Source organism: Pezoporus wallicus, unplaced genomic scaffold (genome assembly GCF_028554395.1).
Source record: "Pezoporus wallicus isolate ANWC-B61680 ecotype Strahan unplaced genomic scaffold, APGP_CSIRO_Pwel_v1 contig_5485, whole genome shotgun sequence".
Classification (NCBI taxonomy): Eukaryota; Metazoa; Chordata; class Aves; order Psittaciformes; family Psittacidae; genus Pezoporus; species Pezoporus wallicus.
Window position 1 is genome coordinate 935,669 of NW_026641550.1, and position 12,469 is coordinate 948,137.

Sequence of the window (12,469 nt, forward strand, 5' to 3'; positions counted from 1 at the left end):
CTCACATGTCTAGGAAACATTGGAATTTCTGATATAAAACCTAAATTAAGTTTCCAAGTGTTTAATCACCAAGTAGCTCCTTACAAGACCGATTTGAGGTAACCATTTGTTTTTATCTCTTGTTTTAATCTTGATCCTGTTCCCTCATTTCTTGCTATATTCTTGATATAATTCCTTGAAAAGTAAATGCTGACTATCTAAAAGGGAGTTTCTGCTGTAATTAGAGTCAAGACATATTTTTACCACTGTGTCCTGTTGTGTTCATTTCAAATGCTTTGGCTTGCAGAGCAATCTTATACCCAGTGCTGCCCATGCCAACGATCCCCAGAGTAGCTCCAGTAACTTTAACTCCCGGAAAATTGCCTTCACAGTACTCCATACCTGAAGAAATTGCAATGTGATAACCTGCAAAAAAAACACTGCAATATGAGAAATGAATGGGGTCCAACACAAAGGAACAACACTTGTACTACTATAGGACATTTTTAAAGGTTACAATCACGCAATTTTAAATAGCAATAATTTCTGTAATGTCGTAGGTACCTAATACATCCTCTTTCTCTGCCACATGCGTGTGACATTCCCATTTATTCTCACCATACTGCAGAAAGCCTTCTGATGTAATCTCCCCTAAAAGTTCTTTGCTGCTTTAAACTAGAAAAATATTGCCCTGTTCTGCACCAACAATTAAAATAATTATTGCTAGTAACACCACCATGTTTGGAAATGTTATGTGGAAAATAACACTAGATATGGGATTTACTATTTAGACTAAGTACAGGGTTTCTGTTCACCTCTGCCATTCTCCTTGGAAAGAGAAGTGTGACTTCCTTAAAAATCACTACTCAGTAATTTCCATGATTATCTGTTAAACCTGCAAAATTCTGTATAGTTCTACAACACAGAAAATAAACATATGCAGGGACAGCACTTACTAGTCTGCTATCAAGGTGGTATTTCGGTTTTCTAATATTGCCAGCTCTTCTAAAACATAAGAACAGAATATTATGAAAGTACCAAAAACCACCTCAGGATAAAACATAGTCATGCCAGGGCAGAGCTATCAGAAACGCCACCAGGTACAGTTTATGTAGATGGAATAAGAAATTAATCACACTTTTAAATTATCTCCTCCTTCTGAGGTAGAAACAAATTTAGGGTGAGGCAAGTCTAACCAAGTCAAGGGTCCGTCTATTTGTGAAAATGGCAAGAAAAAACTGTGGATGAAAATAGAATGATAGAATCATAGAATAGTTAGGGTTGGAAAGGACCTTAAGATCATCTAGTTCCAACCCCCCTGCCATGGGCAGGGACACCTCACACTAAACCATATCACCCAAGGCCTCGTCCAACCTAGTCTTAACACTGCCAGGGATGGAGCATTCACAACCTCCCTGGTCAACCTATTCCAGTGCCTCACCACCCTAACAGGAAAGAATTTCCTCCTTATAGCCAATCTAATAGAAAGGCTGCTATTAGCAGAAACTGGAGCAAACTGCCTCGTTGCTCTCATGCCCTTTAAACTCCCCTATTCTGCACAAATCCATTTCAGTCCCTGAGAATATACTCATGCCTCTGTCAGGCCCAGCTTTCAGCATATACCCTTACTGTGATCCATTGCTGCCTCCACACTCTAATTTCTTCTTCCAGCCTGTGATTGCAGCTACCATCTAATCTTTGGCATCCCCCACTTTTGGTCTGTAACAATGTAATGCTATCACATCAAGAAGCATGTCTGCTGTCAGCCAAATGTCATAGTCACTGAAGAAGGTGATGAAATTTAAAGTTTTCATATGTAGAAAGCACACTTCAGTGTGCTCTTCACCTGAAACTAAGTCCACAGACCTATTTCTTCTAAAAAAAAAGAAAAAGTATTCCAGCTCCGAAGGACACTTGGTCCACAAAGCAAAACACTGTATTAGAATCAAATGTGTTTAAATTCTGCCAAGTATTTTCAACCCAGGCTGGTGACCTGTGAAAACTGAACTCATATGATTTTACTTATACTTTGTTGAAATATATGTTATCTATGTTTGTGTAAAATGTAATAATTTATATATATTGGTATTTATATATATTGGTAAAAATACCAATTGTTCTATGTGCTAACCCAACATATTGAGATTTTCACATTTTATGTGAAACTACATGCACTGCATATAATTGTAGGAAAAGTCAAGTTACTGGTAGGTAGATCTTGACTGATCTTTAGAAGCCACAAAAAAATTGAGATGTTACCTTCCACTAGTCTACCTGCTGTGCTGTTGGGAACAGCACATGGAGCATGAGCCATCTTCTCGCCAAAGCTAGCTACAAGTTTCAGATCCAGGCGATCCATCTGTGCTCCTGAATTCACAATCACTTTCAAGTTTGGCAGACTCTGAAGGAGCTCTTGGTCAATGACTGGTTTGTGCCACCACAAAGATTGCTTGGACCTTTTTGCTCATATGCTTTCTGTCTTCAAGGAACTCCTTCATGATGAAGAGGTAGAAATGTTTCTTCAGGAACACCACATGGACATCCCATGTATGCCACCAACTTAATTCACTAAAAGCCCAGGCAGCTCTCCTGCTCCCATGATCTGCACAAAAAAGAAGGACACAAAGTGTCAGAAGAAAGACATATTTTTTTTCCCAAAACATTTTAAAGAATAATCACTTTCATGTCCTGTTTCATGACACCTATGACAAGATCTTATAAGCCACATATTTAGATAGGGAAGTAAACAAGAATGACAAGAAAGCAGTTATTTTAAGTATACTACCAATTATACACACACACATGGGTATTCACATAATCCAAATCTGAGCAAGTTCTGTCCCTCATGTCTGTAAGATTTTGTATCACTGCCAACAGGCTCATAACACACAATTATTTCTCATCAAATACTTAGTTTCAGACCATCAGTAGTCTGGTGCAACAGATCTCCTTCCTTACCCTGAAATCACAAATTACAATGTTTAAGTAGTTCAGAAAAATGTTGGACCAAATCCAGTTTGTGAAAACCGATTGCACAGCTTCATCATGAACTTTGAGTTACCGGGTTAATTTTTAAATGCTTCCTTGCAGAGATTTTTGCAGCTTCCAGTCCTCGAAGAGACACCAGTGACTTTTGAACTGCAGTGCCTTTTCCTGAGGCTATCATGAATTAACAAAATAACAGATACTTAGGCATGTGTTTTCCAAGAAGGACTTATGCACTCAGATTAAAATTTGTTTTTTATTCAGGAATTGCTGACCATCTGCTTGTCAGAGGGTTGTGAATTGACAGCCTGAAAAATAAAAAAAAAGACCATTTACAGCTACCATTGATTTTCCATAGGAATTTTGGGAAGAGCAGCGCAGAGAGCTGTTCAAGGGCTGAAGATCTTGGAATCCCGTATAGCAATACTTGCTGCTGTCTTGTTAGCAGTATTTCACTATTTATTTATATCTGAATGTCTAATGTAGGTCTGTTTACAATTCCTGTGCTAAAACTTGATTTTACCATTCCTTCAAGAAGCCTGACCATACTGCAGCATAATGGAAAGGCTTCCTGATCTTATGGAGGCGACAAACATTTACTGTTTTCTGACTCTGTTGCTTGCTCATGAGGAAAAGACTGTAAGAAAAAACGTGGCCCTGGGCTGCAAGTTAGGACTGATCACTAATTCTGCTTTAGGCTGTACCCTCACCCCAGTGATTTCAGTGGTGGATCTATCATTGTTTTATGGCCAGTCAAGATAAAATCATCATCTTTGCATGAAACTAAATCTCTTGGAATTTGCTTTTCAAAGGATCTCCCCAGGAAAATCAAAGACACATTTTCAGTGATTAGCTTTGCTTTGATGTAACATGTAGATGTAGCAGAACTCTTCTTGCATTAGAAAATGTTAGGCCTATGATCGTTTCAAAGGAGTCTGCTTCCTTTAGTGTTCTGGTATAAAAACATTGCAATATTGGCTGAAAAGTGTTTCAGGATACAGTCAAATTTCAGCAGGGAATTAATGCTTAATTCACCTTTAATATATTTGAGAGTGTTAACACAAACTGCTTGGTGTACTTGCTTATCATCATGTAGCTGCAAGTACTAGAACACAGGTATTCACTGAAGTAACAAACTGAAGACATCAAAGTGCATAACTGCTCAGTTTAAAATCTTCAAACAAATCCCTTTTATTACTTCCACTTTATTTTTCAGAACTGTAAATAACAGTACAGATCAAGTCTAGTGAGACGACAGCTTTGCAGTAATTTAAAAGTGGTACTGTAAGATACAGTGCTTTCCCATACGTATGAGATTTAGCAATATCATCTGGCACAGATCATTTGGGAAACACTTCACTTGGAATGGGTTGGCCATTGAGAACAGCCAGCATATTTGCTATTGCTTCTTCTGCCATCATATGGATAGCTTGGACTGTTGCAGTTCCAATGTGAGGGGTTATGATGACGTTATTTAATTTTAATAATGGATGATCTCTGCAAGAAACAGAAACAACAGAATGCGTTACATAGGGAATTTACTCTGCAGCTATCCCATGCTAGCTGTTAAGAACAGAACATCAGGAAACAGCAATGGCATGTTGACATAAAAGGGCCACAAGCCCTCATAAAAGAACCCCATAAAGCTTGGGAAGCTTGCCTACCCATTTCTTCTACCTTTCTATTGGTTTTGTTGCCTTGCCTGTCAGTTAAGCTAGCAAAGAACTGACAGATGGGGGAAAGGTGAATAGTTTGCCATCTATAACAGCAAGACAGGCTGAGGTTTTGCCCTAAACCGGTGAGAGAGACTCCCCACAGAGGTCAAGATCTGGCACGCTCTGGTACACAGTTTAAAACATTTCAGATTAATAGAATTGAAAACAGGTTTATTTACCTTGGCAGAGGCTCAGGGTGTGTCACGTCCAGAGCAGCAGCCCTAATAATCTTCTTCTGGAGAGCTTCTACCAACGCATCTTGATCAATAACTGCACCTGTATTGTAATGAAATCTTGCTAGTATGATGAGTTAATGAGCATGTATTTACCTGGAAGAGGAGAAAGATCTCAACAGTCTAGTGAGAAAAATGACAGAATTTTGTCTTGTTAGAACGCATGTTTTTCTAATAACCATTAACCACAAAGAACAGATTTGTTAATCTTTAATTAGAGAAGGATTATCCGGTTAGATATAAGGAAGAAGTTCTTTACTGTGAGGGTGGTGAGGCACTGGAACAGGCTGCACAAAGAAGTGGTCTTCTCCATCCCTGGCAGTGCTAAAGGCCAGGTTGGACAGAGCCTTGGGCAACATGGTCTAGTGTGAGGTATCCCTGCCTGTGGCAGGGGGGTTGGAACTAGATGATCTTAAGGTCCTTTCCAACCCTAACCATTCCATTATTCTATGATTATGGTCCACTTAATAAGGATTTTCCTGGGATGTGACCACTTTCAGTGTTTTTCTCATTTAGACACTGACTTCCTGTATTACAGACAAGCTTTCCACTCTTTTCTCTCTGCTTTCTTTACTGAAACTATAATCTCTCTCATATGCTTGTTCAGTGCCAACAGATCTGTAATCACATGTGAGGTTTCTTTTCTTCATAGCTGTGTCAAATGAAAATTATGTTTTTTCTTGTATCCCATTCATCATCAGTGATGATAAACCTTTCAGTTATTTTCAATGAAAAAAATACTGTGTTTAGTATAAGGCTAAGATAACAGCTACTGAGTATTCATAAATTCTATAGGACCTTTGAACACTTGGCATCTGATCTATGGAAAGTCATTAATTTGTAGACTGCCAGTTACTTCATGACTCAAACAATACAGAGATACCACAGACTGAGGTTGGAGGGGGGAATGTCAATATAATCAGAAAAAACACAACCTTAACTGTGCAGTCACAAACAGTGCTTTTAGATTGTCCTACCTCTGCTGATGTTTATTAGTGTAGCTGTGGGTTTCATCAGCCCCAGCTCCTTTTTCCCAATTAGTTTGTGAGTCTCAGGAGTCAGGTTCACAACCAACATAACAAAGTCAGATTGCTGCAGCAAGTCTTCCATCTTCTCACAGTAGTGGGCACCAACTACCTCTTCCTCTTCCTTTCTCCTGATGGAAAAATGCACACACACCCAAATTGACACAAGTACTTCTAACTGGCTTTAACAATCAATCAACCCTAGGAGAAATAAAGAACAGCATAGAGAACAAGAGGGTTTAGGCCAAGGTAAGAAAAAGATATTGAAAGGTATAGATGGTGGAAGGAGGTGGGAAGGATGTGGGTTAAAAAGAGGCAAAAGGAGTGGTGGGACACTGAAGGAGTAATGAATGTGCAAAGTATGTAGGCAGTATCAGGCATAGGAGGTTGGGGATGCAGTCAGAACCCGCTCTTCTCATGCATCTATGCCAATTTGTTCTGATGAGTGATCTGACTGGGCTGAGGAGTGGGTGACTGGCTGGGTGTGCCAGGGATCTTGTCAGAATCCTAGAGTCCAGCAGGACAGGAGACACAATGAGGGCATAAGGTCTGGTTTGCTTGGACATCTCCAGAAGGGTTACACTTCCCTTGCTCCAAACTGCCGTTAGCTAACCAGGGAAGAGTCAGTGCAGGAGGCAAAGGGAGCTACTTCCCAAGCAAGGGAAGCAGTAAGGAGCCAAAGTGAGGAAGTGGTGGCATGCGGGTAATCCTCATGCTGCTTACAACTATCACAAGTGTCTAGGAAGACCAGGGACACAGAGCAGAGCTGTGGCTTCTGTTACAGCCTAATTATGTGCAGAAACCACATGATTTTACCTCCGGTTCCTATTATGATACAGGATCTTCATGTTGAAGGCTCTAGCTCTCTGAGCCACTTTGTACCCAATGCTGCCCATCCCGATGATCCCAAGCGTTGCTCTGGTTACTTCCACACCCAGCCAGTCAACAGCAAAACACTTCGTGTCTGGAGAAATCGCAATCTGGCAGCCTGAATGTAAATACATGCTAAATGGGTACAAACTGAACATAAATGTAGGCTTGAAAGAAAGACAAAGTTTCTCACCATCACAGCAGTGGGGCTGTGGGACACCCCTTACAAAAAATCCTTACTAATTCTGACCAGTTTATAGAAAGGCCTGGATGGTGCCATTCCCTGCAGCCAGGGCTAGAGTCAGTAACACAGGAGAGATGCTGTGATGAGTACTGTGCTAGGAGGAGCTCTTCTGTGGCTGGAGTATTTTCTTGGAAATTCAGAAATACCTTCTTTGACACTTAGCACTCTGCAAGCATTGACTTCATTGAGGTGTTTTTTTGGCTTTGGTAAATTTCACCAATTCTCTCCTGTATCACAACCCAAAGCAGCCCTATTTGTTTGAATAGATGTGAAGACTGCAAATTCCAGCTTAGCCAGGGATCTCAATAAGCTTTTCTATACAGAACTTGAGGTCCAGAAAGATGCAATAATGAGAAAACATCACAAGGAAGAGGTGTTACTTCATGCTCGGGGTGGGGGGGGGGGGGGGGAAGCAGCAGTGACAGAACGACTGAGTCCCTGAAGACAGAAGCAGCTTCTTGTGATAGCCTCTACTGACACCTTCCTTTCCCTGAAACACATTGCATAGCAAAGGCATGTGGGGAAAGGACCTATCTTTGAGGACACAAACTAATGTCGGTGGTACAGTTTGGAACAACTTTGTCAAAAGGATTATGAGTGCTTTCAATAATAGTGATGGTGCTCTCCTGGAAATACAACCCATAGGTTTAGAAAAACTCTTCACAGAAGCAGGAAAAAAATGAACAGTTATACTAATTACTGCTCTAGAGTTGGGGACATGGCCATTAATGCTTTGTACCTCCCTGTAACGTCTAACACTTGTTCCAGCAGGAAATGGAGAAGCAGTGACATTTGATTTGGGGCTCTGTATTCAGTTTTTACTGTTATAAGGAACCCACCCAGTAAACACCCAGAGGAGAATCAAGCCTCAGACATTATTCCAAACAGGGTATCACAAGTGACTTTAAAGTGCATAATTTATTTACTCTTGTCACCATCGCCTTAAAAAAAGAAGTGGGACACAGAAAAAGCAAACCCTCTGAAAATGGAGTCCTCAGAATATTTTTTCCTCGTAAAAGCACCCCAAATACTGATTCAGGCAGATCATCTGTTTCAGTGAAAGTGAGATATGCCAAAGAAGTAACTAAGATCCATGAAAACGTAAAATATTACCTTCTACTACTCTTCTGGCAGAGGCCAGCATCAAAGCCATTGCCATGTCTGCTGTTGGGTCCGCCACAGCATGTGGGGTGTTGGTCACTTTTACGCCAAAGTTAGAAATCATTTTCAAGTCTAAATGATCGACTCCAACCCCAGAGTTTCCAATTACTTTTAAATTAGGCAGGCTTTCTAGAAGCTCCTGGTCAATAGTTGGCCTGCACTCAAACACAAAAACAGACTGGATTTTTTTGCCCATTTCCTTTTTGTTTTCAAGAAACTCCTTCATGGTGATAAGGTGAAAGTGTTTCTTCAAAAGCACTGCAAGATTTTCTAGCACACCATGAGTTCCCCCTATATCCAGAATCAAAACGCCCGGCAAGTCTTCTGCCATGACCTGCAACAGAGGAATAGAAGAAATATTCCTGTGTTTAGGAGAACACCCTTAAAGGAGTGATGCTGTAGTGATAATCTAAATTCACATCTGTAAGACAGGAAACTGATGGAATTCAATATTGGCTTTAATGAACAGAATAAATCCACAGTCCCTTGGTACTAGTGGTACATTAGACAACTTCCCAGTGTTTTCACTAACTGCTGATTTAGAATATAACACCAAGGAATATCCACCCCTTCAATCTAAACTCAGTCCTACAAGGTGTTCTTCTCAAACAGTTTCATTTTAGTCCTGAATCAATGTTGATCTTACATAAATATAGTAGCTTCTCAGCCTTATCCACAAATTCATTTCTATAAGCAGTGGTATGAAACAAAGGCTGATAGAAAGCTACTCAAAGTTTCTTGCCTATTGATGATACTTGGTGAAGCTGCAGATAGCGTAGGGAGGCACTGAGGCTCAGATGGGTCTGACAAACATCTGTCAGGAATGGGTTAAACCTAAGAAATTTGCATGATGAAGAGCCAGCTACCACGCTGCTTGCCCTTCAATGCTTTAAACATCTAGATCTGTACCTGAACTTACCTCTTGCAAAATTTAGCATACCCATGCCTCCATGCTGAACCAGTGGGGAAGAACACATGGTAAGTACCACTGACAACAGAGTTGTTCATACTGATGTGGACTATTGTACAGGGGAGTTGTACAAGGGGGTTAGGTAAATTGTACAGGGGGGGTTGTACAAGGGAGTATTGCTTAAGTTACATAGCTTGCTTAACAGATGTATCGCTCAGCAAATACCTATCGTGCTTTACCAGGCAGTACCAGAACATAACCTCCTAATAAGGAAAACAGTTACTTAAGTTTCAGCAAAAACCATTTGGACAGAGACCAGACTCATCCAGGCTCCTAAGGAGCATGTGAGAGGACCAAGGGTGAAAAGTTCAGGTCAGAGGAAGACTCGTTTACTTCATCTGAAGACCCCTGCCCACGACCCCCAGGAGGCACTGCGCATGAGCAGAAGACCTTTGAGCTCATTATAATACGAAGCGGGAATAGGACAGAAATATGTATAGGCATATTGTGTAACCTAATGCATATGTAGAACTTTAGAGGATAAATGTAGAGGAAAACAACACTGAGGCACGCATGCCTTTGGAGGAGTAATCCCCCGTGCATCTTCAGCTGAATAAAGGCATACTTACTTTACAACTTTAACAAGTTGTGGAGTCTATTCCGATATCAATACTAGAACTTTTCCCCTACAGAGTTGTTTAGACCTTTACTCCTGCTGGATGGTTTTGAGCCTAGTCCTCTCTGCAATACTCTGCAAATGTATTGTATGCTGCAATAAGATAGGAGCTCCACAGATAGCCGTATGCCCAATTAGAGGTAGCCCTTACAGCTACAAAAAATGGTAGCTGAAGATTTGCTGCATGCCTTAAACACAGCTGTATTTAGTTTCTTACAATTCTGTTTGCAGTGCTCCAATCACTTTAGGTCTTTATCACATACTGTGTTCTAGACTTGGGTCCAGGACACCTGATGTTGCTCTAACAGAATCAGAATTACTTCTCACAAGTGTGCTGATTTAATCTGGGCACACAATGTTGGGCAGAGATATTCTGCTGCTTAAGTCCTCTTACACAAGCCTTCACTAAGTAACCAGAATTCAAACCTGTAACAAAGAGTATCAATGCATATTGAAAGTTTCTGACAAATTGTATTTTCCCTTTTCCTGAGCAAACTCAGGCTTATCCCAACTGCAGCTGTTAAATGCTTACAACCTCAACATCAGCAACACCGCTTCTTTATCCTGGCCCTGACCTGCATTTCTGCCTCAGTTCCCATCTGCTGCCATACATGGGCTAGAAAGAGCCTCCACGTAAGGACAGGTCTGCAGTTCACCATGAGCAGTGTCTCTGGTAACACTGGTTCTGAACAGCAGCAAAGAAAGCAATGAGATGAATAGCGCAAGCATATTGCAAAGGAATACCGTGTTCTTAAATATATCTACTTCTTGCCAACTGAAGTATGCTGAACCCACATATGCTTGTGAAAATTGTGCACATTTCCCCAGCTGTAATCTGTGTTATCTTTTACAGTATTACACAACATGACCTTAGAAGGATAAACTAGATTTGTATTCCAGAGTGAATTACACACAGAATAAAAGACAAGATCTGATGTCATACTGTGAGTGTTGTCCAGATTCTTGATAATCACAACCTGATGCTCCTGCAGCAAGTTACTTAGACTGGACATCAACTAAACCTTATGCTGTAAGGCAGCACTGTATTACACCATTTGCTTTCATCACCACTCTCTCCTCCATTACACTACATCACTTACGAAGGTCAGAGTCAGATCTACATTAATTTTAGAAGCACTTCCTAAACTTCACAAGCAGACAGGTGATCCATGAGGAAGCCACAGTGCAGCGCAGTGATTCGGAGAAAACTACAGGAACAAACTTGCCAACGAAGTTTTCAATCTGACAAGCAGGTATTCTTTATTGTGGCGCCGGGAGACACGGGGGATAGCTCCTCCTAACGTGTGTCTCTGTATTGCTATGCAAGCCGCCCTTACAGCCACTGGGCATACATACATATTCATGAGGTTACGTATGGATTACATTATTTTCCAGAAAGCTCCCCGCATGCTTACAGAATTGTCGTGGTGGTCTCTGAGGGTCGTTTACTTCTTCCAACAATCTTCATCACTTCTGGCAGCATTTGAAGCATGCGCAGTAGATGCTTATACCAGCTTAATTGGTTTGTTAGCACCACAGACATAATAATCCTCCTGTCCTCCTACTTATCAGATAGTTTAACCATAACCCATCCTGGACACCTGCCATTCCCAGATACTCCTTATCCTTGCATACTGTTCTTCTAGACTGTTTTTCTTAAAACTACATCAACTATAACGATTTATCTTGTACAAGAATTCTCAGTATGTTCTCTAGCTGTACTCTATTTTTTTTTTCTATGTATCATGCACCTCAGTAATTTTCCATTGCTACTGTTACAAAGCCATCAAACTTAACATTACTTAAAACTGATTCTAAAGGTTTATATATTCCATTTTGTAATTTTGTGCCCCCCCCCTTGTCTCAGCAGGAAGAGCTGGTTTAGCCTTAAACAAACCAGCTGGTGCATTAGAAACAGGCTAGTTGAGCGTAATTGATCTTTCATTAGTGCAGACATGCTAGTTCACCACAATTTCAGCCATGTTTGATGCTCACATGAGTCATTAACAGACTACAGCTTTGGTTCAAGAACCAGGGTTCTGCTAGTCCAGGTACAATCTTAAAAATATTGATAGCAGTAAACTAAAAACATTTAAAGGAACCTTTTAGAGGTAAGGGGGCTCTCCAGATACCAACCTTGGTGTGAGAAGCACTTATTGTTCGTCCTCCAGCACTACAGGAGTATGTCTTGTACCTCTGTTTGTAATCCACAGGACTTCTCCTGTGACAGTGATGTCCATGAGAAGCAATAGCTGGATGAATACATTTACAAGCCAAATTTGACTGGCCAAACATCAAGGGAATTGGTTTTAACAGACTGAACGCTTTGCTTCTGAGCATTATTACTCAGTTATTGGATGTCTTGTCCAGTGTGCTAAATGTAACACCTGTTAAGGATATGACAATTTGGGTTTTGGACTAGTATCATCTGCAATATTGCTAACTCTCTTCTTTAAAGCTGTTGCTCCTCACAGTTTCTATTTACGTAAGATTATATACTTCCATGTATGCGTACATCTATAATCACATGTAACGCTGATATAATGTACGTGTACTAAATTCCGGTGCTTGCATGGCAGAGAAAACTTTGAAAATATGACTCAGATTGAGACAAGTAACAAATATAAAGGACTGCATTTGAGTATTAACTTGAAGTGGCCTTACTTCTTTT

At 40.6% G+C, this 12,469-nt stretch overlaps 1 protein-coding gene across 3 annotated transcripts; it reads right to left on the bottom strand.

Moving 5' to 3' along the window:
- Positions 1-4,126: 4,126 nt before the first annotated feature.
- Positions 4,127-12,185, bottom strand: LOC130607275 (probable 2-ketogluconate reductase). Of its 3 annotated transcripts, none has more exons than XM_057424238.1 (6): positions 11,935-12,185; positions 8,165-8,546; positions 6,754-6,925; positions 5,890-6,068; positions 4,859-4,955; positions 4,127-4,461 (listed from the first exon to the last, which is right to left on the bottom strand). In XM_057424238.1, the coding sequence occupies exons 1-6, from the start codon at positions 12,136-12,138 to the stop codon at positions 4,305-4,307; spliced, it is 1,191 nt and encodes a 396-aa protein (XP_057280221.1). In that variant the 5' UTR covers positions 12,139-12,185; the 3' UTR covers positions 4,127-4,304. The 3 variants fall into 3 exon arrangements, with proteins under 3 accessions (XP_057280221.1, XP_057280222.1, XP_057280224.1); XM_057424239.1 differs by lacking the exon at positions 11,935-12,185 and adding an exon at positions 10,374-10,394; XM_057424241.1 differs by lacking the exon at positions 11,935-12,185 and adding an exon at positions 10,016-10,159.
- Positions 12,186-12,469: the final 284 nt, after the last annotated feature.